General features: G+C 35.7%; 1 protein-coding gene across 1 annotated transcript; it reads right to left on the reverse strand.

Annotated features, from left to right (window-relative positions):
* Positions 1–13,877: 13,877 nt before the first annotated feature.
* On the reverse strand, positions 13,878–26,353 carry nr2f5 (nuclear receptor subfamily 2, group F, member 5). Its single transcript, XM_051131767.1, has 4 exons — positions 25,283–26,353; positions 18,248–18,528; positions 17,293–17,539; positions 13,878–15,606 (listed from the first exon to the last, which is right to left on the reverse strand). Exons 1-4 carry the CDS (start codon positions 25,647–25,649, stop codon positions 15,290–15,292), a joined length of 1,212 nt encoding a protein of 403 aa, XP_050987724.1. The 5' UTR covers positions 25,650–26,353; the 3' UTR covers positions 13,878–15,289.
* Positions 26,354–26,652: the final 299 nt, after the last annotated feature.

A 26,652-nucleotide genomic window follows, 5' to 3' on the forward strand; every position in this document is an offset into this window, starting at 1 on the left:
TGTCATTTCACACAGAACACGTCACATCAATTTGAAAACAGCACCACCTGTTGGTCAAAAGTGATAAGCCAATAAATTTTATTACGATTGGTTGTATTTATGATTTTTCAGCCATTTCAACTGATATTATCCTAAAATGGCTTAAGTTACTCACTGTTGTAGTCGGTCTGCTGCTCCTTGCTGTGCTTAACTCCTCATTCTGCCTCTTTTTGTGCTTTTATATGTGCCAAATTTTATATGTGCCATTGTCACCTCACACTGACCACGCCACATCAATTTTGTAACAGTGCCACCTATTGGTCAAAAGTAATACACCATTCACTAAACATTAATAATAAAATTTCCTTAAATGCTAGTAACTTCTGAAACCCTAATAACTTCTGATTGCAAACCTATTGAAAAACTCATGTCAATAGATTCCTTGGGTCAAGCCGAGAGCATTAATACCCATTATCCCAAAATTGGCCAAACATCCTGTCCACCATTTTGATTAATGTAGAAAACCTACTGTTTCAAACTCCTCCTAGACCGTTGGTCCGATTTTCATCAAATTTGACTTAAATCATTTTCAGACTGTGCTGACACAAAGTTATGGATTTCGTGTCGATAGACAAAACCGTTTTCGTACAGTGCCACAACACATTTGACGCATGATGCCAGAATGACTCTGAGGCTGTATCTCTGTAAAGCTTTGATATAATGGCACCAAACTTTGTGTGTGTCATTGTCACCTCACACGGAACACGTCACATCAATTTGAAAACAGCACCACCTACTGGTCAAATGTGATAAGCCATTAAATTATATGATTAGTTGTTGTTTTTATGATTTTTCAGCCATTTTAACTTATATCATCCTAAAATGGCTTTAATTACTCATTGTTGTAGTCGGTCTGTTGCTCATTGCCATGCTTAGCTCCTCATTCTGCGTCTTTTGTGCTTGGCCCCGCAATTGCTGCTTGCAGCTATATTTATTCTTCCGCTTCTTCTTCCGCTCTTGAGTCTATGGCAGCCCATAGAACCGATTGCGGGAAAGTTGTGAAATATGGCACACTGATAGAGGACAGTCCCATCATTGACCATAGCAAATTTGGAGTCTCTAACTCAAACTCTCTAGCGCCACCACCTGTCCAAAATTTCAATAATTTTATGCTAATAACTTTTGAACCGTAAGGCACAGAATCAAAATTCTTTTTTTCTCTGATTCCTTGGCTCATGCCGAGTCGAATGAAGCCCCAAATTTAAAAATTGTAAGGTTTAGTTTTTTTTCTATAAATTTTTGTTCGTAAAACATACTTTTTCGAACTCGTCCTAGACGGTTTGTCTGATTTTCACCAAAATTGGCTCAGATCATCTTCAGACCATGCTGGCAAAAAGTTATGGAATTCAAGTTGATTAGTCAAACCGTTTTCGAATGACGCGCGAACGATTTCTACGAAAAGCACGCAAAAATGGTTGTGAGGCTATATCTCCGCAACGGTTTGGCATATTGAGGCCAAACTTGGTGTGTGTTATAACAAGCAGGACCTGAGACAATGTGCAGTGTTTCGGCACAGTGCCACCTAGTGGTCAGGAGATATGAAAAATGGGTATTTTTGCTTATAACTTTTGAGTAGCTAGGCCAAAAATCATGAAACTGGTCTCTTTAGATTCGGTGCATCATGCCGAGTCGAACCATATCTAATTTTCCCATGTCAGCCAATTTGGGTGTTGGCCATATTGAATTTTGTCCAAAAATGCTATATTTTACAAACGCATTGACGTATCGTTACAAAACTCGGTATGTGTCTTCGGCACCATGCCCTGACAGGCATCAAAACGTTTGGGAGCAGCGCCACCTTGTGGTCAAAAGTTATAAAGAAATTTACAAAAAATGCTAATAACTTCTGCTTACATTAGCCTATTGTAATGAAACTTATGTCAATAGATTCCTTGGGTCAAGCCGAGAACATTGATAACCATTATGCCGAAATTGGCCAAACTTCCTGTCCGCCATTTTGATTAATGTACAAAACCTACTTTTTCGAACTCCGCCTAGACCGTTAGTCCGATCTTCACCAAATTTGACTCAGATCATCTTCACACCATGCTGGCAAAAAGTTATGAATTTCGTGTCGATACACGAAACCGTTTTCGTTTAGCGCTTCAACGAATTTGCTGGAAAGATGCCAAATTACATCTGAGGCTGTATCTCTGCAAAGCCTTGACATATTGACACCAAATTTTATATGTGCTATTGTCACCACACCCTGACCACGCCACATAAATTTGGTAACAGCGCCACCTACTGGTCAGAAGTAATACACCATTCATTAAACATTAATAATGAAATTTCCAAAAATGCTAATAACTTGTGATTGCTTTAGCCTACTGTAATAAAACTGGTCTCAAAATATTCCTTGGGTCATGCCGACAGCATACATACCAATTATACCATACTTGGCCGAACTTCCTTTCCGCCATTTTGATTAATGTTCGAAACCTACTTGTTCGTACTCCTCCTAGACTGTTGATCCGATTTTCACCAAAATTGAGTCAGATCATCTTCGGACTGTCCTGACTCAAAGTTATGGATTTCGTGTAGATAGAATAAACCGTTTTCGTACAGTGACACTACATATTTTAGGCTTGATGCCAAAATGATTCTGAGGCTGTATCTCTGTAAAGCTTTGGCATAATGACACCAAAATGCCTCTGTTGTGCTTGCCCCCGCAATTGCTGCTTGCAGCTATATTTTTATTTGTATCTTTACTCTATTGTATTTATTTGTGCTGTTGCTTGTAGTTTAAGATTATTCTTATTTTCTTTTTTTTATTTGACATTAAAGTTTTTCCCTAAACATACCTAACCGTACCGAAACCGTGACTCTAAAACCATGATACAAACCGAACTGTAAGTTGAACCATTCCACCCCTACAAGATACTACGATATTATATATGCATAATAGTATCTTAAATTTCTTTATTTAGTCATTTGATGCAAAATAATTATGACGGTTCATAGTGACTATTATTATCAATCTCGAAAAGATAAAAATAGCGGAGTGTCTATTCACACTAAGTGCAAATAGCCTGCCTTGTTGGCTGAGGCTATTTGCATTAACTCCACCCACCAATGTGTGTTTGGGTTAGACAGATCTAAAACAGAAGGCTTCTTAATGACAGATTCTGTGGCGTAGATGGTAAGGCGCGTAGCGCGGGTATTTTGACGCGATTGACCTGCGTTCGATTCCGCTGTTTACCAATCTCGTTCTTGTATCATCTTGAAAAGTTGAAAATAAAGTATCAGGTGGGGTTAGGGTAGGTGTAGGGTGGGCTTTATAGTCCCAAAAAGGCGGCATCCATTTAATAATTTTAATAAAAATGATCATTTACACTCACTACATTATTACTGTACACTGTTTTGTAATGTATCACAATACTAAGGTGCAGATATTTGCCACTATTTGCAAGAAGTAGTATATTATAGTAGCAAATATACTGCTATTTTTAAATAGTGTAAATAGAACCTATCACTATTTGCACTTAGTGTAAATAGCATATCGATAAAAATACTGCTATCGCTTTGTGTAAATAAAATCCTAGAATGTAGTATAAATATAGTTTAAATATTCTGTGAAAAATGCTGTGTTTTGGGGATTTTTTTTTTTTTTTGCCAAAAATTCTAGTTAAAAAGTTAAAATTTATATATTTTTGTAATATATATATATATATATTTATATATATACTTTTTTATTTTAACTAGGATTTTCGGCGAACAAAGAAAATATATGTGTGTGTGTGTATATATATATATATATATATATATATATATTTTTTTTTTTTTTTTTTTTTTTTTTTTCCCCAACCTATTACTTTTGTGGTGTCAAAAATAACCAGCCTACCAAAATTCCTTATAAATTTCATGTTATGCCATTTTATTACCAAATTTTATTCAATATTTTTATTAACTTGTTCTCTTTTTTAACTAGCACAGGTTTTGCATTTCCTTTTGGAACTGATTGATGGCAGGCCTCATTGATCTGAGATTATGCAGCTCAGTTTTTGAATGAATATTGCCAAAATTATCCACAAATGTGACCCTGGACCACAAAACCAGTCATTAGGGTCAATTTTTTTTAAATTGAGATTTATGCATTATTTGAAAGCTGAATAAATAAGATTTCCACTGATGTATGGTTTGTTAGGACAATATTTGGCGGTGATACAACTATTTGAAAATCTGGAATCTGAGGGTGCAAAAAAAAAAAAAAGTTGAGAAAAAGTTGTCCAAATGAAGTTCTTAGCAATGCATATTACTAATCAAAAATTAAGTTCTTATATATTTACGGTAGGAAATGTACTAAATATTTTCATGGAACATGATCTTTACTTAATATCCTAATGTTTTTTGGCATAAAAGAATATATACATACAATGTTTTTTGGCTACAAATATACCACAAATAATATATTTTTCACTTGCATGAGCGTAAGCTCAGATCAGTGAGGCCTACAATCAATAGCTTCCAAAAATACAGAAATACAAAACCTTTGCTCATTGTAAGAAAACAAGAAAGATAATCCATAATTTGGTGATAATATAGCATAATGAGAGATTTACTGGCAATTTTTAAAAGACTATCCATTTTTGACTGGGAACACCAATCTGGGAAATCACCAGTCAAATCTTATTTGTTTCCAAAAAGGTGCATTGGTACATCAAAATAGTCATTAACACCAAACACCATTGGTTTCTGTGTGTTATAGCTGACTGAAAATGGTCAGATAGACAGTTTTGTCCATTTGGGAGAGCCTGATATCTCCCAATCCCCCAGCTCTAGGTAAACTATTCCTTTAAAAATCAGTTAAGTAAACATATTAATTGATCTAAACATGCAGATACTAACCGCTCAGGCAAACACAGCATATAGTGGCAGATGTTGTCAATCGTCAAAGTGAACATGATAGGAAATTTGCCTAAAGGCCACGAGGACTGAGCGCTGTATCTCATCTCAGCTTGTTCCCTTTCTGTTAACAGTTCAATGACATGTCATCTCTGCAACAATTACCCTGTCCTTACTGTACCGAACGACTCAATAGAATATGACTGTGATCTAATGTAGTAGATCCATCAGTGCTGGTGTCATGGCAGTGGAGTTCACACAGAGATCAGGAATCAATGTGCAGCTCTGCAAAGGGCATAGAGTTTGTTAGTGATGTACAGGCATATACAGAGTCTGTGCATGCAAAACTATGTAAAAGATATGTAAAACTCAAACGACACAGTTACACAGTTATAAACATTCTCAGTCCAAAATTCTGAAAATCAGAGATTCAAAACCTAATTTAAACCTTAAAATAAAAAGTTGTAGTAGTTATAATAATAAAAATATCAGCATATTAAAATAGTTTTTGAAGGATCATGTGACTGGAGTAATGATGCCTATGATTTTAAAACGTAAAAAAAAAAAAAAATGACAAAAAAATAAATAAGAAATTAATATTTATTTAATAATATATATTTAGATTATTTATTTAATATAAAATTAAATAATAATTTTGATATTTTTTACACTTGAAAAAAGAAACATTATTAAACATTATTAAGAAATTAATATTTATTTAATTATAGTATTTTTAAGCATAGTTTAATATAAAATTAAATAATAATTTAATTTAATGCAAAGAAACTATTATTAGTATTTATTTTAATTAGTGTTACAAGTAGTACTGAATTAGTAAAATACTAATTATTTAATTAAAAATAATTCTGACAATAATTTATTTCATATTTGACATAAAATATTAATATTTATTTAATAATAATCTGTTTAATATAAAATTTAATAAATATACATTTTAAACTTGTATGTATTATTATTTATTGTATTAAGCATTACTAATAGTAGTAAATTATTTGAAATAGAAATCTTTTTGTTAAATTATAATTATAAATGTCTTTACTGTCACTTTTGTTTAATTTAATGCATCCTGCTCTAATAAAAGTATTAATTTCTTCTTAAATTAGTATTTGTTTAAAAAATATGCAGAATTTATAAATACATAATTGAAATAATACTTTAAGATGTAATATTAATATAATTTTATGCACCATTTAGGTTACTTATTAAAAATAAACTAATGTGTGGCAAAGTTAACTTCTTTTTACATGGATCATCATATTTGTTCATGTCAGCTTGAGTGCTGCTATTATTAAAGCAAAAAGGGGACACATTAAATGCTAATAAATTATGAAATTCATTCATTATTCAGTATTCTGTATCCTTTTTTTTAAATAGTTATGCTAATAATATGATATACAATTAAAAACAGTATTAAATTAAAAAGAAAAGATAAAAAACAGAAGCATTTTAATGCACAAATGGACTTTTGGACCCCATGTAGCACGTTGAAAATGCTTATAACATCACCGCAGCACTTTCTGCTAATGGCACACACCGATTCTGGGTAACATTGACAGGCCTTAAGGCCATGTGATGATGACTTTCTAGGTCAAATGCTGCCCAAAGCCAAGACAGGCAGAAAGGATGGGGGAGAGAGAGAGACTGAAGGGAAGCAAAACGGGGGGAGAGCACGCACAAAGTGGAAACAGACGTGCCTAAAAATAAACCATCTGAAATATTTAACTTACTGACCCAGAAACTGCATCACTGTAATCATATCTGTGCTCCAGCAGAGGGGTCGGCAACAGCAAGAGTATGATATCATTAATGTGGAGTATGGAAATCATAATGAAACAGGAAGAAGAAACCCCCGGGGAAATTCGCCTGCAAACATGTAGCCAAGAAAAATCCTGTGAATCCGGGACGCTTTAATCGCTCTGTCCACTCTTATAGAATTGTCTAGAATTAGTGAACTTTTAACGCAACGTGTGTCACTGGGCATCAGTTCAGTGCGTGACTCATAGAGCCCTCGTGAACACAAGCAAACAGATGAGCTAATGACGAGCAGAAACTGTGCATATCGAGAAACCTTTGGAACTCAGTGAAAGAACAAAAATACATTACAAATTGTACGTTTTGTGAAAAATTATTACAACATAAAATAACTGTTTGCTATTTGAATATAGTTTAATTTATTCCTGTGATGCAAAGCTGAATTTTCAGCATCATTACTCCAGTCTTCAGTGTCACATGATCCTTTAGAAATCATTCTAATATGCTGATTTGCTGCTCAAGAAACATGATACATTTTTTTTTACGATACTTTCGCAATTATTCATAATAGAAATCTTTTGTAACATTATAAATTTCTTTACTGTCACTTTTGATTAATTTAATGCATCCTTACTGAATAAAAGTAGTCAATGCTTTAAAAAAATAAAAATAATAAAATAAATTCTATAAAAAATAAAGTCTGCAGTTGGGTTTTTTTTTTATTATTTATTTATGTATTTATAAAAGTTTGAGTTTGTCTAATATACTGTGTGTAATTAATATGTGTATATAAATACACACAAATTAATGTATATATTTAAGAGAAATATGTTATTTATGCACAAAATATTTTTATTTATATGTAATATAGATTCTCTAAAGATTATAATAAATACATATACTTGTAAACATTTCTTAAATATAATATTTAATATTGTTTATATGTACAACATCAGTACACCTAGTACATACAGATATTTTTTTAATCGTTTGACAGCCCTAATTTATTTATCATTATATATATATATATATATATATATATTTTTTTTTTTTTTTTATAAATAAATACAAACATAAATAAGCAGTAGTACAAATTACAATTTTTTTCCACCTAGATGTGAAAATACTAAATATTATATCAAATTATAATGTTCTCACTCAAATGGCAGAAAGTGACATTTTATTTGTTTTCTTTAATTTAAAAAAGACCTTTTACGGTGATGCATTATGAATAAGACAATAAATGACAATGTTTGAAGTTGATTTTGCTGGTATAATGAAACAGTTAAAGTAATCGCGCCGGCGCACACACACACAAAACATATCAGTTCCAGGCTTCTAGCATAGCAAACTTGACAGCGCAGTTGGTGCTTCATCAAAATAAAATACAGTAAACCAAATACGCCCGCCTCATTGTTTCAATGTTGGAACATGACTGAAGTACAAAGCCTATAATTTACATACTAAATAATGTATGTAATAGTTTAGGATACATTGCAAATATGGAAATATTATGGAATATTTGGATTTGTGCCGAATGAGATAGGTAGGATACATGAGCACAAAGCTCCATTTCGCAAACAGTTTAATGCGCAAGCCTTTAAAATAACGTTATACTCCTTTGTCAGTGAGAGACGTGTTCAGAATCAGCACATGATCACGGTCTAGTGGACTTTGTTTTCAAATGCGCAACTCGTGGCATTCGCTGTTCTTCTGCCAGCGATTATCAAACAGCATTTGATCACTGCGGGCACCCCCTTTTGGATTGAGGGTGAATTGCCTGTATTCGCTGTAAGGCCTCATGTACCGAACCGAGATGTCCGTACCGTGATGGTTCGGTACGAATAAATTTACAATACATGACTCCAAACTGCAGACTATTTCAGGAGAATATTTTTAGGGGGCTCAAAAAATCTTCCACCCCAAAAATGTTGTTCCAAACTTTTCTTTGGTGGAACACAAAATTTGGCAGATAGTCCAGCATGCTTTGTCCTATACAATGAAGGCAAGCAGAGGAAAAGCATCATAAAATTAACATAAAATCACTTTATATTTAGTCATCTGGATTCATAGAAAAGCATTTGTAAGAAACAGAATGTCAAACCTACGGTGGCCGAGAGAGCTCAACGCGCTGCAACCTAAGAAAACAGATGACAAAAAATGACAAATTAAAAAATTAAGAAAACATCTTCATCATTTTGACAACACAGGCGCTGCAAATCCTCGCATCGCAAACACAAACACGGAAACGCACTGCAAATTCTCACAACACAACTGCAACTGCACTGCAAACACACAAACGCACTGCAAATAGCACGGACCACAACGGAAATGTTTCAGGGGGACCTCAAAAAGTGACGAACCCAGCTGGGACCTGAATTTTGACCTGATTTTAACCATTAATGAAGCATTGCAGAATTTTTTCGTGAACTTTGAACGTTATATTTATTTGTATATATTTATTTATTTATATATTTATTTGCAATTAAGTTAATAATGTTTCACAGTTAAGTGTGTAATTCGTCAGATTAGTCTAATAATATCCATAAGACCAATGAATCGTATGATCAGGATGTTAAAATAAACAAAGAACTCACCTTTTAGTTCACCGACAACACCTCTTCCCTGACCAAAAGCCGCTGAACAAAAATTCAGGTCCCAGCTGGGTTTGTCACTTTTTGAGGTCCCCCTGAAACATTTCTGCTGTGGTCCGTGCTATTTGCAGCGCGTTTGTGTGTTTGGTTGTGTTGTGAGAATTTGCAGCGCGTTTCCGTATTTGTGTTTGCGTTGCGAGGATTTGCAGCGCCTGTGTTGTCAAACTGATGAACATGTTTTCTTAATTTGTTGTCGTTTTTTCTATTTGCATGTGTTTTCTTAAGTTGCAGCACATTGAGCTCTCTCGGCCACCGTACAAACCACTGCTATGTGTCTTGATTCTAAATGCTAATGTGAATTTTGGGGTGAACTGTTCCTTTAAGAGATGTCTAGATCTCACTGCCTAGTAAACTATTAGAATATAGGCTTTTATTGTATTTTATTATTCACAGATTACACAAATAGGAGAATGATAAACATACAGACCGGCTTTGAATCCTCATTTTAGAAACTAAAATGTAAAATTTGGAGGGAGATTTATAAATCATTACGTTTAAGATCTCTGTTTTAGGTATGTAATGAAACGCTGGCGCTTTGGTAATCACTATTTGAGAATTGCCCTGGGGCAGTTGGGAGGCAACGCAACACCATCAATATTGATGCCCCGCAGCTTAACCGGGTTTTTGGAGGGACTTTCTCCCACATCAATATTGATGCCATTGCCACATATCCTCGTCAGGCCCTCTTTAAGGATTTATAACAGCTACAGGAAGGGTAGACGACTTTGTTAAAATGCTATAGATGTTTTGGTCCCGGTGACTCTGCTGGAGGAATTTCTTTTAGTCACGGTCGTTCGTTTAATGAGATCGTGATTGGTCTGGATTTTTGGTTTGGAAAACAAAATTGATTTCATTTTATAAATAAAAAACACCTAAAAATGGGGTTTTTGATTGTCCCAAATTTTTCCAGCAAGGCTTTGTGCGTTCCCTCAAACCGCCGCAAGGCAGGAGCTCCGCTTCAGCAGCTGGCTTCCTGACAGAGAGCCAAAAATGAGAGACCTCGTATGCACAAAGACTGACCTCAATTCAGTTTGACGTCTCAACTATTGATCTGGCTGGCCGACCCTCCCAGAGACAGACCACTTGCCCTTGTGGCCAGTGTTCAAGTTTAAGCCCTATAGCTGCGGGCGACTTCATTCTTAACATTTGAAACGTGCATTGCTATAGTTCATCCGAGCCTCTTGTTAAATTGAGATTGTCACATCAGAGGTTAAACGTGTGTGTGACTCAAGCACTGCTCAACAACACCCCATTTGTTTGCTATAGTAGAGTTTGGAACAATCACTGTCACGTCTGAATGATTTATGGGGCATGACACCAGATTTGTCATTTTAACCACAAGCCACAATGACTACTAAAACATGTCAGAGTCTAAACACTGGTAAAACTGAAGCTGAATTTTTTATCAAACCAAAGATGTAAAATACAACAAGCATCCTAGGTGCTTGAAATATGTATGAGATGATAAAAACCAATATGCATCTACATTCAAACAGACATTTAACTTACCCACGGGGCACATGCTGCTGCATATACATTTTATATTCACAGTTGGGTAATATTGCATGTTGTTGAGGTGAAGAGGTCACTGTTGAATTGGAGTGACAGGTCTGAAATTAAGGTGTAAGTAATTTTCATACTAGCCGCTCTATTGCTGGAAGGGGTCTGGAGACCACAAGGCCACAAGCATGACTTATAAGTCTGCCAACAGAGGTCTGAACATTATGCATTAGTGAATTTTATAAAAGAATGACAAAATTAAGTTGAAAGTATATTCTAACATCTTAAAATGAAGTATTTAGATGTCTTGTAAAATGTATATAATATTAATAATTAATTAATCTTTCATTTAAATATACAATTCCCCCAAAAGTATTCATCTTGAAAGATCACAGTGGCTACAGTATGTCTCAATCACTCCTTAGAAAATAATGCACCGTAAAAAACAGCACAGCTGCCCAATGTATTTACTTACTGAAAATGAAATTAAGTCACCAAGGGAAATAGAAAAGCTAGGTATAGTTCACCCAAAAATAAAAATTCTATCATTAATTACCCTTGTGTCGTTCCAAACCCGTACAACCTTTTTTCATCTTTGGAACACAAATTAATATATTTCTGATGAAATCTGAGAGCTTTCTGACCCTACATAGACAGCAATGCAAATACCACATTTAAGGCCCAGAAAAGCAGTAAGGACATTGTTAAAATAGTCCATGTGACATCAATGGTTCAGCCTGTGATATCAGCCTTGGACATGGAAGTTGTATTGAATATTCATTTTTGGTTGAACTAACTCTTTAAGAACATTTTGGGAAAAAAATTAGGGCTGTCAAATGATTAATCGCGATTAATCGCATGCAAAATAAAATTCTGTGTTTATATAATATATGTGTAATTATGTATATATAAATACACATACATGTGTGTAATTTAAAAATATTTATATGTATACATACATTTATATTCACATAAATATGAATATTTTCTATATAAATATAACATATTTTTCTTAAATATGTCCATGCGTCTGTGTGTATTTATATATACATAATAAATATACACAGTACACACACATATTTTATGTAAAGACAAACTTTTATTTTGCATGTAATTAATCGCGATTAATCGTTGACAGCCCTAAAAAATTAAAAAGCTGAGGAACATTTTGTCAATAAACTAAAATGGAGGAAACCATCATGAAGAATCAAACTAAGAAAATTAGGGAAATATTTTAGCATTTTAGTAAAATCCACTCAAAAGAATGACAAACATGAAGTCATGATAAAACCTAAAACATTTTACTACAACTGCGTTTTAGTGCTACATAAAAAAATAATAAATAAGGTTACAAGATTAAAGTCGTAATATTTTGAGAACAAAGTTGAAATTACAAGAAGAAAGTCTAAATATTTCTAGAATAAAGTTGAAATATTTAGACAATAAAGTTGACATATTTCGATAATAAAGATGAAATAGTTCAATAAGTCAAAATTATGAGAATAAATTTGAAATGTTTTGAGAATAAAGTCAAAATTACGATAAAAAAATCTGTCAAGAATAAAGTCAAAATGTTTTGAGAATAAAGTCATAATAAGTTATAATATTTTGAGAGTATATTCCTATTGTGCATACAGATAGCCCAGATTGGGAGCAAAGTAGATATTCCAAAGTCTCAGCTGTCAGTTTTATAGTGAAATACAAACAATATGTCTACTACAATAATGTGTTTTTCACACTCTTTAACGTGGCATGACAAATCATTGTATTTGTCTTTTAAACGGCATGTGAATCATTCATCTTTCCGATTACAATGAGACATTCATTTCATTAAATTAGGCTATACTGTTTTTTTCATTCCTTCTGATGTTCCTTCAAATTTCTATCATGCTATAAACTTAAAATAAAGAGTAAAAACGCATTTATAATTTGTTTTTTGTGATAAAACTGACAGAATTTGAAAGCTGAGCTGTGTTATATTACAAGCAACAAAGCACAAAATTATTGCGATTACTGGGTGGCAGGCGGACTACAAATATAGAAAGGAAGCCGTTAAATATTATTTCCAATCATTTACTGTATTATACCGTGAATAAAACACCCACTTATACACCTCAGAAAAGACAACATTACAACTTATGTTAACGAGTCGGAGTCCACTTTAACCTTTAGAACGTTTTATTGTTGTTTTTAATTAAATACATGTGAGGAATGAAAGATTGGACACCACAGATGTTTTGCACAGTAGGTGGTGGAATTTTCACAAAGAACACAGTATAATTTAATGAAACGAATGTCTCATTGTAATCGCAAAGACGATTGATTCACATGAGTACAGCGATCTGTCCCGCCACATTAAATAGTGTGAAAAACACATTATTGCAAGACATTGTTTGTATTTCGCTATAAAACTGACAGATTTTGAAAGCTGAGACTTTGTTTTATATTAAAAGTACCAAAAGCACAAAGCTTATCACTATTATTGGCTGGCAGGCGCACTACAAATGAATGCAATCGAAGATGTGAAATATTATTTGCAAGCATACTGTTCCTGCAAGTATATTACACATGGTCTGATTTCTGCTAATAATCCCATATATATTCAAATAAGTTCCGGTGGCCTGGCAACTTCTCCTGGTGCTCCCAATCTGGGCCATTTGCATATGCAATATAGGCTATACTCTCAAAATATTATAACTTTAATTGCTATGATTTAATTCTCGAAACATTTTGACTTTATTCTTAAAATATTTTGACTTTATTCTCATAATTTTGACTTTATTCTCAAAATATTTCAACTTTATTCTCAAAATATTACGACTTTTGAAAGTCAAAAATATTGTTTTCAAAATATTTTAACGATGTTCTTACTACCTTTCTGGGCCTTGAACATGTCAGTTGCATTGCTGTCTATGCAGGGTCAGAAAGCTCTCGAATTTCATCAAAAATATCTTAATTTGTGTTCTGAAGATGAACTACGGTCTTACGAGTTTGGTATGACATGAGGGTGAGTGACTCATGTCACAGGTGAAACAGGAACAAAATGCCACAAAAACAACGGCAGCAATTCTGTGCATGACAGATTTTATTTCATTAATTCATTTCTCCAAACCTAAAATACAGAAAAACATACTTTGATAGAAATATTCTGTGAACTAATACAACAGGTCCTGCTTTCAAAGGTCCCAATGGCTTTTATATCCAAATGCTGCCTTAAAAGCTGTAGTGCCATGTTAAAAATGTGACAACGGGGTTTAAACATATTCAAACGAGCAAGAAAGTAACAAAAATACTTGATGAAACCTACAGTATGCTACACAATATACCTGGTCATCAAAGGCAGACTATTGGCATAATTGAGGTCTTGAGTTTGTTGGGTTAGTTAGGGTAATCTGGGTCATTTTTGCATGTTTGACTGTTACCTTTATTTGACTGTATCCTATGAAAACCCAGCTAGGTTATGGTAAAGTTAACAGAGACTTGGTTCAGTTGGACATACCGGAGCGTTCCCAAATGTCCCAGAATACCCTATTTTACCCTACACTCTTAAAAATAAAGGTTCCAAAAAGGTGATTTTGCAGTGATGCCATAGAAGAATCATTTTTGGTTCCCCAAAGAACCTTTCAGTGAACAGTTGTTAAAAGACTGATTGTGTGAAACATTTTAAAAATCTAAAGAACCTTTTCTGCATTTGAAAGGTTCCACGGATGTTAAAGGTTCTTCATGGAACCTTCGATGGCAATAAAGAACCTTTATTTTTAAGAGTGTAGTGTTTTTTTTTTTTTTTGAAGCTACAGGAGATAAACACCTGTATATAACAAGACGCATGTTGTGCTTGACACGGCAACATTCTGTCTAGATGTGCAGAGTATTTGGATGCAGCTGAGAAAAGCACAGAAAGTGAGGGTTATCTGGCTGGTTTCAAGTGCCTCTTTCAAGTCTTCCCACTTCATCAGAGACCCAAACGCAAAAATCAACAAGACAAACGGAATTTCACCTCAGTCATCAGTTCCATGAATGCTCTCAAGAGTTCGTCTGCCTGTCCTACTTTGGCAATGGCTTTCTCTCCAACGAGTCCTGCAAGAGTCATGCCTTTCTCTCAGGTTGAAATTCAGCAAACCATCGGACAGAATCTTGACTCTCCTTAATACAAGTGGTGTGGTTTTCGAGGTCAATCTAATAGCTGTTCTGGTAAAGTTTTGGCATCAGCTTTAATGGCTTCTGGTTGAGTCATAATCAGGAATGGACGATGCACTTTGGGCCAAACAGTCCTTGTTCATAGATTACCTCTGTGGGAAACAGTTCGGTGTCTATATGAACGCTGTGGTCCATTCCCATTGACAGAACAAACAGCTGGTGCTTCAGGTAAGTGAGCAGGTGATGATGTGGCAGAAAGGGGCGTGGCTTGCTGACAGATTCTCTGTATCGGCCATGACCCCATGGTGGCAGGGGTGTGATATGGATTATAGGGGGCAGGATCAGGGCCCGTTCTCGTTGTAATGGAGCGAGATGGGCCGGTCTCTCTGGACAGGCATGTAAGGCCAGTTGTAGCTGGAGCCGGAAAGCAGCATATCCCGCAGCAGGGTCTCGATGGGCGTTTTGCCTACCAGCCGCACAAAGAACAGCTGTTCAATAACAGGAGAAGAAACGATGCGCAGGGAGGGCAGCCGTAACAACAAGCGGCCAAATCGGTTGGGTTGATTGGGGTATTGGTTCCGCACGTACTCCTCAAGAGCGCACTGGGACTTTTCCTGGATGCTCTCCACATGGGCCACATCAGACAGACCCATGGCATCTGAAGAAGAAAATAAAAACAGATGGGAAAATTAACGAATACTGCAGTATCTATCAAGCCATCTATCCATCTGTCTAACAATCCATCCATCTATCCATCTATCTATCTATCTATCTATCGTCAATCAATCCATCATCTACTGTAAAGCAATCTATCTGTCTATCTATCTATCTATCTATCTATCTATCATCAATCTACCCATCAATCCATCTACTGTAAATCCAATCCATGTATCTACCTACCTACCTACGTACCTATCATCTACATAAATCAGTCTATCTACCCATCAATCCACCATCTACTGTAAAGCTATCTATCTATCTATATATTTATCTATCTATCTATCTATCTATCTATCCACCATCTACTGTAAAGCTATCTATGTATGTCTATATATATCTATCTATGTATCTATGTATGTATCTATCTACCTATATATCTATCTATCATCTACATAAACCAGTCTATCTACCCATCAATCCACCATCTACTGTAAAGCTATCTATCTATCTATCTATCTATCCATACATTACAGATTTTTAAGGCATGATTCCCTTCGTCATTCTCTCTGTCACGCTACTTATAATTGGTGTACGCATACACTTAATCCTGCTGAGCTTCAGTTCTGATAACAAAAGATTAATTGCTTTATATTTCTATGAGGGCAAGAATACCCGCTGAGTGGGACACAACCGCCACTTCTGTCCCAAGAGTCTAGATAAAGACATCTATAGTTACGGTAGGCAGCGTTTTGTAAGGGGGGCACTGATGCGTCAGTCCCTGGCGTAATGTCAGCGGTGACAAGCCTTGCGTGCTTCTGCACCAGTCCCCCTCACGCTGGCGTTGCACGGCAAAGGCATCCCCCCTTTCTCTTTGTGTTTCACAGTGTGAACACGCGCTGGGAGCTGCCACTGCACTGCGTCGGGCAATCGGGGCGACTGGCTGACATTAGAGGCCTGTCGGGTGATGTGAGGTGATAGGAGGTTTGGGCTGAGGTTACGGGCCACAAGAGTTTGTCTGTCCCTGTTAGCTCATGTCGGCGGATCCCGGCAGGGGGTGGAGGGGGGCTTTGGCTGGAATTGCAGGATGGATCACATTGATGCCCTGGGCTACAGAGGTTATGTAGGTCACGGCCAGACTGAAGCGAATCCCTCTTGCTGCAACTCAGCATGCATAATTCAGTCATGTTGGTGGAAGTTGAGGTGGGGCGGGGGGCTGCTTGCCTGGTTTCAATAATAGATGGAAGCGTGAAGGATTGAGTGATAAAAAAATGAATCGAGAGCGGTGGGTTCAGCCATCCATTTGAAAAAGTGCAGGTCTGGGCTGGAAAAGGGTTTCTGACAGGTAGAGCAGGGAATCAGAAATAATCTAAACCAATGGGCAAGACATCTCCGAGTCTGGAGCTCTGTACCAAAGCGTTTGGCAGCGGCACAGGAAATCCTGCCCATCGTGAATGTTTTGGGTGTCACCCATTATTTGTACTGTAACGTGTGTTATGTAATCAGGTAACCTTTCTATTTATTGTGCTTATTTAGTAACAAACACGATTGGAAACCTCACAAAACTAGACCTAAACAGATCAACAAAACAGCTCCAGGTGTTTTCTAAATGGTATTAGTGAGGTGGAAACTGTGCATACGGTAAATACTAATTAAACCAAGTAGCCTTAAGCTTAGTTGTTCTTACCAGAGGTGAAGAGTACGATGGACTTCAGGCAGGAGTATTCAGCTGTGTCTACCTGAAGGGCTTTCAGTTTCTCCACCTGCTCTTGAAAGACGCGTATGTGGTCCATGAAGGCCACCACCCGCTCTGCTGACATAGGGGAGGCGTGTAGACCTGCAGCGGCCAGCAGGGGCGCTACATGCAGCGGCATAGAGCACTGAGCAGCATTCAAAACAAACAGCTCACTCCACGACATGCGCAAGAGCGCCACCTACAAACAAAAAAAGCATGTGAGAAACTGCAACAGATTTTTTGTTTTTTGAAAAATATTGAAAAAAAGCTATAAAATACATAAATACAAAAATATATCCATTACTTGTTTAAAGTAAATATATATATATATATATATATATATATATATATATTACTTAGCAGAAAAATTACATAAATATAATCCAATTATTTAATTTATTTAAATTCAATAAAAATTCAATAATAATTAAAACAATTCTGTCTTTTATTGTATTGCTTTCCTTGTAGCAATATATCACTCCAGACTGTGCATTGCAGTGGGTTTCAGGGAAATCACTCCTTCTTTGTAAAAATAACAGTAACAATGTATTACTTTGTTACAATATGTTACAATAGATTATGCATGTTACTCCCAGCCCAGGAAAAATATTTTCGTAACTTTTCTTTTTGACTGACTTTACCAGGCATTCTTACCACTTTTCAATATAAAAATAAATAAAATAAAAATAAAATAAAATAACAATTATTTTAAAATATAAAAAATAAAGAAATAACTTGATTTACCAGTTTATAAAATAAAATATATTTATTCATTTATAAATATATACAAAATAACGATCTAAAAATATTTAAGAACACAAAATAAAATAAAAAATTATAATTTTATTTTTTTATTTTATAATAATTTTTTTAAAAATAAAATAAAATAAAAATGAACTTGATTTACCTGATCCATGAGCTGCAGGTCAGGAAAGAAAGGGATGTTCTTCGCCCACTCCACAGCGCTAAAGAGCAAACGGGCGGCCAATTCACAGATATTCTCGATGCCCATTAGGTTGTTGGACTGCATGCACTGGGCTCCGTAGCGGGACGTGGGATACGGCTCGGCCCTTAGGAGCAGAGAGATGAAGCCTGAGAGATACGGCTGCCCATTGTATGGGTCACTCCCATTGCTCAGGTACTGTCCTGGACTGGACTGCGAGTTGGACATACGACCTCTTTGCACAGCTGAGGAAGAGAACATAAAAAGCAAAGAGCCGTTAGAAGTGGATATTGATGTGTTTACTTGCAAACACAACCAAATCCATCCAAGTCCCCATCTGCTTTTGTCTAAGCGACTGCAGTCATAGCATCTGTGAAACCCATCAGAGAGATGCCGACCCCTATGCTATCCATCAACGAGTAATGAGTGAGTGAACACTATGGGTGAAATGGTGTTTTTCACACTTCTTCAAACAAATGGTTCAGCCAGAGGCGAAGGGCAAAACAGAGGCCATTCCTGTAACGACGCAGCTCAGTGCCCATTTGGGAAACACCTGTTAACTATCCTGCTGTCTGGCCAATAACTCCATTTACTATAAACCAGAGGGAGCATGAAATGAACACAGAATGAAAAAGAGACTGTGTGTGTGTGTAAGAGAGACTGACAAAAACTGAGGAAAATGTTATTGCTCAGAGGTTTCATAGACATAATAGAGTTCAAAAGTGGCAACTTTATCTCAGTTGTTTCTCATAAATGACAGACCAGGACCTGAAGGTATCATTATTGTTTTATTTTAATCATTTGAATAAAATATATTTAGCCAACGGCACATTTTAAGAATTTAGATGAACGGTAAGGGGGAGATGAGGTTAAAAGAATGACTAAAAAGAGGAAACTGTAGATATCAGATCCAGGCTGATTAACTAGCTGATATTTGAGATTGTCAGCATCAGCCCACCAATCAGATTAGGGCATCCAGTGATAGAACCGCCCACTAAGACAAACAATACAGTCACTCACTAACCTCTAGCTAGGAAATCACACAAGATCAACAATGAAGATAACAATAAAGATTAAACGGAAGGAACAAGTTGCACTCTCATTATGATATGAAATACAATCATGTTTCCTTTAGGAAGGAAGGAAGCAGTGGAGAAGCAGAATGATGAGGATTCAAAACCTTTTGTTATGGAATCTATAGCTACATAATGAATTCTTCAGTAAAGTAATTTATGACTGAAGCTTTTCCTATTCCTTGTTTTACACAGTTACTAAGTGAAAATTATGTTTTATGAATGTCATTTGTGCACAAACAATAGTACAGTTATTTTAAGAATCAGTACAATTATTTTGAAAAAGTCTCTTCTGCTCACCAAGGCTGCATTTATTTGATCAAAAATACATTAAAAAACATTCAAATTAAATAATATTAAAATATTTCAAAATGTAATTTATTTCTGATGCAACGCTGAATTTTCTGCATCATTACTCCAGTCTTCAGTGTCACATGATCCTTCAGAAATCATTCTGATGTGCTGATTTGCTGCTCAGAAAAATGATCAGTGTTGAAAACAATTATGCTGCTTAATATTTTTGGGGAAAATGTTTTTTTTTTTTTTTTTCTTTTTTTTTTGGTATTCTCTGATAAATAGAAAGTTAAGAAGAACTGCATTTATGTGAAAACTTTTGTAACTTTTTCTCACATTATTTCTCTTTGAATAACAGAACAGAATGGAAAATCAGGACTTAAAACTGCAAACAAGAGCTAACTCAGGCACTCTAGCAGCATATATTTCTTCAGAGCCTTGAGCTGCATTCTTATGAGGCTCTGATAAATCAGTAAGTGAACGCGCTTCACATTTGTCAGAGGATTAACACTTGACTCGCACTCAGAGGTCAAAAGTTACGGTAGCCAGACTTTCCTGTTCCTCGTTTGTTTTCACTGTTTGTCGTTCTTTCCTGAAACTGGTTATGATGGAGCTCCGGCATACCGAAAGACATGGAGGGTGGGGACAGGTGCACAATATTTGCTGAGTGAAAATGTGTGACATTGGGTGTTCAACAACACTTCTGCACAGCACTTAATCACTCAGGTGTGCAAATCCAATAAACCTTACTAACGTAATTATTTTTAATTAGAAACTGAATGAGGTGCATGGTTTCACAGAATATGGCACTAAAAAAATTAACAGAAAACAATTGTGACCCTGGACCACAAAACCAGTCATAAGAATCAATAAAAAAAAAGGAATGCTTTCCATTAATGCATGGTTTGTTAGGATAGGACAATATTTGACCAAGATACATTTATTTGAAAATCTGGAATCTGAGGGTGCCAAAAAAAAAAAAAGGTTTGAAAGTTGTCCAAATGAAGTTCTCAGCAGTGCATATTTCTAATCAAAAATTAAGATTTGGTATATGTACGGTAGGAAATGTATAAAATATCTGCATGGATCATGATCTTTACTTAATATCCTAATGATTTTTGACATAAAAGAAAAATTGATCATTTTGACCCATTCAGTGTATTGTTGGCTATTGCTACAAATATACCTATGCTACTTAAGACTGGTTTTGTGGTCCAGGGTCACAATTGCAAAAATGCATTCTTGTATAATTTTACAGCATTCCTAAACTTGCATTTTAGTAATTATATTATTAGCAGTGTTATTATAGTATTATATACTATTACAATTTTGAATACTATTTTGAAATAACTTTTTATTTTCAGTTCAGGTTTTATAATTTTTTCTGATTTTTCGTTTTTAATAGTTATATTTCACTTTAATAAATTTTTCATTTAATTTTTAGTTTAAGTAATTTTAGTACTTGAAGTACGCCAAAGCAACCTTTCAAAGTTTATGGGTTTTTTTGTCTATCTTTTTTTTTTTCCCCCATTAAGGCTTGATTTGAAACGTATGTTTTACAGTTTTAGTTTCAGTTAACAATAACACTGATTATCAGTGATAACATTAGAGTAAAAGCACTGACTACGCTTTTTTTAGTTAGATGTAGAAAAAAATATTTTTTATTGTGTCTCAGTTTAAATCCCTTCAAAAAAAGAAAATACCTAGAGGTCTCAGACTTTTAAATACCACTGTGTCTGAAGAATCATAAGGCTTTACGTTACACAGCAAATCTGCTAGAAGGAAGAGTCACCTCTGCCGGAGGTCACCTGTTTAAACGGGTTGAACAGCAGGATTACCCAATCGACCAGGTGGCAGAGTGATATTTACCCAAACCCCGCAGAGAGCCGTCACATTTGGACTTTGCTATGATCCTGTCTATTATTAATGTTTACTTTCCATTGACCTATATTTCACCCTGCACATGGGAAGTGACTGACTTATAGGTCATGGGATGAAGTCACAGCTTCAACACATTTCCAGAGACGCTCGGCAGAAGCGTCACGTGGCGGACATGCACCGTTTACTGCATCTGTAATACATGCTGCCAGCATTTAGTGACATTTTGACATCCTGGACCATTTTGCATGAAATCTTATTAAAAAAAATCTTTTTGGATTACATAGTTCCCACCCCCAAATCATGGCTCAAGTCCCTCATTCAATATAAATCTATGAGATTTTGTATGCCAGCACTTTTGCATGTGAATGTCAGACTTCATTCAGTCCATTCTGGTCGTTTTCTAGCTCTGACAAAGGTCACGGCCTTGCACATGGAACATTCCAGCAGATGCACGTACTTGCAGAAGCCTGTGGAACTGACAAGGCAATCACACTGCTTTCTTTCAATCAGAGGCGCCCTTTGTCAGGCTGGAATGTCAGTCATGTCAAGAGAAGCCGTAAGGTGTAAAAACAGGTAGAGCGATCGAAGAAGAGGAGCGCTAGGAGGAAGACCATCTCTGTGAGTCTAAGACATGAACGCACTAGCTGAATCCTTCAGTCTTGAGTCTGGTATGACTTACATTTACACTCTTAGAAAGATTCTTTATTGGCGTTGAGGGTTCCATGAAGAATCTAAAGTTCTTTAGATTATTAAAATGTTCTTCACAACAAGAACTGTTCATTCAAATCTATGGAAAAAAAAAAACTTTTGGAACCTTTATTTTTAAAAGTGTAGATTCCAAACTTATTATTTATGAATTAAGAATTTTCAAAATGTTCCCTTGTGTTCCTCAGAAAAAAAAGGGAGCATATGGATTTGAAACAATATTAGGATGAGTGATGTTTCATCAAAATGACACACTTCGGGCTACTTTGAAGCTTCTACATGTGGAATCGGCCTGTAAAACCATCTATTTTTAATCGAGAAGGTCACATTCTGTTCATCTATGCTGTCTGAAATCTGCACTAAAAAGTATATGTGAGCATCTGTGTAACTGGCAGCGTGATTCTGCCCCATTCATTACCAAACGCACGTGATGAACTCGTAGGAGGAGAGAGTGGGATTTCTGAGCACTGCAGAAAACAAAGAACCTTACAGAGAAATGCGTTTGAGCTCATCTATAGCAAGCAAACCATGCAAAAGTTCAAAAGTTTCAAGGCTACCAGTGATCTATACTATCAAAATCTGATATTTGAACCATTTTCTTGATCTGTTGAGTTCCAATTATCTATATCGCACAAGAACTAATGCACTTGACTAGTAAACTAGATCAACCTGTAATAACTAGGTGAACAGAATCTGATTTATGTCACATTCATACTACACTCATGTGAATCCCTGCATGCGCTGCCAAAAGAAGACCTTCTGGATATTTTATGTAAAGTACTGTACAATAAAACTTACACAAGGACCATAGTATGAACCAAGTGTTTGTTGGTTCAAACTATGTTATGACTGCAGATTATCTGTAATGGCTCAGTACAAGGTGCTTCTCTTTGCAAGTGACTGAATTGCATAATTCAGAGAAGACATCATTTATGAATGAAAAGAAGCAGCGAGGCTGCGTGTGTTCCTGTCTATATCTGTTTTGTCTGTACAAATGCAAAACAACCTGAGTGAGGATAAAATGCAATACTGACTGATATTGAGTGAATGCATGCAGACAGGTAAAGCAGACCAATGTCTAGTCTTAAGTACACTGTTGAGGCGGCCGATGTTTTCACAAATTCAAATAAAAGTGTAAAACAAAATGCAGTGTACACAAAGACTGCCATTCTGAATGATTTCAATGCGTTTTAGTTTCAAATAAATTCATCTCACTATATGGGGCAATATGCTATTAATCAGCCTTTTCTTTAAAAATGTAAACTCATTCAATTACGACAGACAAAACAAGTCATTAAACAAATTATAATTAATACATTATATAAATGCAAAAACAATGTTGGAATTAAACAATAAACCATTGAGTAACTGGATTTTTAAAACTTATGACTACTATTCCTTTGTGACATCTAAACCCGGTCTCCACTATGCTTTGGAAAACTAGATGTTGATAGTGTTCTAATTCAACAGGCAATTACGGATGATTGGAAAATCCCTGAAATACAATACAATAAGGACTGAGTCAGAGGTTAGTGTCTACTTTGACAGAAATGCAATATTATATAAGTGGCTACAGAATAGGGGCCATATTCATCATTGAAACTGTCTACTAACATGAAGCTCATTAAAGGTCAACAGACTAGAGAATGAAGGTTTTCTCATTTTTTTCAGTCTGAAAACATGACTAAATGAATTTACCCTGCAGTCATTTTCATAACCCAAATGAATGAGGAATTTGGATAACAGCTTATCCACTGCCATAAATTTAAAAAAAGAACTGTTTAAACTTAATTTGAAATGGACCATTTCTGAAGATGAATTCTCAAAATTATTATGCCACAAATGAGTATTTAAACTCCAGTTATCTCATCTTAATCTGCGAACAAGGAAACTTCTTATTTCATTTGTAGTATATGTTGCTGTTGAATGTTATTTGAGCAATTAAAAAGCAAATTAGAGAGATTAGTCAAATTCCCAATTATATTTTAAAGCAAGACAATTATTAAATAGCTACATTATTAAAACTGAGATTTTATACAAAGAAACTGAAAGAAAAAAACAACTCTTTCCATCACTATACTCATAAAATAAGCATTTATTAATGGTTCTTATATTAATCACCCTTACGAAGAACTATTTGTTTTTAGGATTCATTGACATTTAGTTCTTGGAAAATAAAGAAAAGTTTTGACGTTACAAAGAAGTTGAGAAACTTTGCCCTCAAACCCCTTTATGGTTCTAGGTGAAACCTTTGGTTGACAGTAATACAGCCATTACACAATAATGTTTGTCTTATCTGTACAACTTTCGGCACAGTTTTGATGAGTTTTGAAAGTTTCAAATTTCTTTCCTGGTAATAAGGTAAAACAAAGTGTGAAGTCATCGCCACTTTGATTTTACAAGCAGCAATTATGCATAATTTCTACATTCTAGTGGGAATTCTAGGCTACTATTAAAAAAATAATAGTATGTGTACAATAAGGTAGAATACAAAAAAAAAAAAAAAAATCAAAAGTAACCATAATTTCCACTAAAATATAGTTAAAACACTTGTTAACAAAAACACTTTGGTAACATGATATCTGTCACCTCAAACATCATCTCAGAACAATTACAGAAGTATTCTGCTTGAAAGAGATTCCTAATTGATTTGAAGTCAATATGTTTTAGTTGTAACAATAATTGTAGCAACTATGTAAAAGTTCAAAGTTCCAAATAGAACCAGAATTCCATGGTAATGGTTCTTTTTTTAGCTGGAAAACCGCCTACTGGAATTTTAATGAACCCAGAGAACAAAACTTAAATCAAAAATCTTAAACCTTTAATGTCAGAACTTTTTTAATCTTAAAAGAACCCTATAGCAACTCAACAATCTTATAAAACCAAAGAACCACTGATTAACCATATTTTTTAAACACCGTGGTTTGGATTGAAATAACATCTCAAATCTTTTTACATTTCTGACCAGGTTTATCCTACTACAGGATTTAAAAAAAAAATGTGTTCGTGTAGTGCATGCAGCAGTTAAAACACTGTAAGATCTTACCCTCTCTCCTCATTCCGACTTTCAAGCACTTCTTCAGTCGGCAGTACTGGCATTGGTTCCGATGGTGCTGGTCGATGGGACAATCGCGGTTCCCCCGGCAGGTGTAACTGAGGTTCCGTCTGACCGAGCGCTTGAAGAAGCTCTTGCAGCCCTCGCAGGTAAATTGGCCGTAGTGTTTGCCGCTGGACTTGTCCCCGCACACCATGCAGTCCACATTGGGAATTTTGTCCCCGGAGAGCGCGTCGTTGCCCGGGGTAGAACCTGAGGGAGTTCCCGGTGTCCCGCCGGGCTCCTGACTGCACATTTGCAGCTGGGACCCGGGATCAGCCGAAATGTTCTCTTGCCACTGATTTACTACCATTGCCATGCTATCCCGCAACACGTTCTGTGGTGACGACCGATACAATGCGACTCCTTTCAAGCGGGCAGGAGAGTTCAAACGATCCTGAATAAGGAGAAGATCTAGACGAGGCGCGCAGCGCTTCCCACCTTGAGATCTTGATACTGCGAAACTTTACTTCTCTACTCAGAAGAGGTCTTGGAATATTTACAAAGTAAACACGAAGGTGGCATAATTATTGTGAGAGAAATCCCAAAAACATGTTCATCTTGAAGTTTCAGAAGCTCCGAATATTGTCTATTTTGAGTGAGAATGTCCGAGCGAACACGAGAAGACCATCCGTTTGAAACTTAACAATCTTCTCGAAATCCCACGTGTGAAGTTTTGCTTTAAATGTAAGATGAATCGCAATCGTAATGTATTATTATTACGCACTTAAAGGGAAAGACAAAATAAAGAGCGCTTTCCAATCATCACACTGATGCGATACCAAATCGTAGGCTGATCTCCGTCCAAACAAGAGCGTACGCGAAATATTATTAGGAAAAAAAAACATGTAAATAAAATAAAATTGCATAAACGCTAACAATTCTTTCCGCGTGGCACAGTTCTTTGCGCCAGAAAAGTTCCTAAATAATCCGTCAAAACTTGTCGGTTCTGTTTACAAGAGGAGATTCAGCGTGTTTCACTCGCCAGCTGTCCGACTCATCTCTGAGAACCGTAGTTAAGAATTCGGTGAAAGTGACACTAAACAGCCGTGGTTACCGGAGCTCCGCCCACAGCATTGCATATAAGGATATAGTGACCATATTAGTATATGACGCCTTCGCAGGGGGCGGGGTTTAGATACGCTGAGCTTCTCAACTGGGCAGTGGAGGTGCTAGAAAAAAAGTCTTTGTCCAATTGGACAAAGGCGCTGCTCTTGCACAATTAATGTGAATTGTTTAACAATCTCAAGCAGAGAGAATCTCAAGAGATCTTGAGAAGAGACATTAACACTGATTATTTTTTATTTTTTATCATTATTTAC

Source organism: Labeo rohita, chromosome 16, assembly GCF_022985175.1.
Source record: "Labeo rohita strain BAU-BD-2019 chromosome 16, IGBB_LRoh.1.0, whole genome shotgun sequence".
Classification (NCBI taxonomy): Eukaryota; Metazoa; Chordata; class Actinopteri; order Cypriniformes; family Cyprinidae; genus Labeo; species Labeo rohita.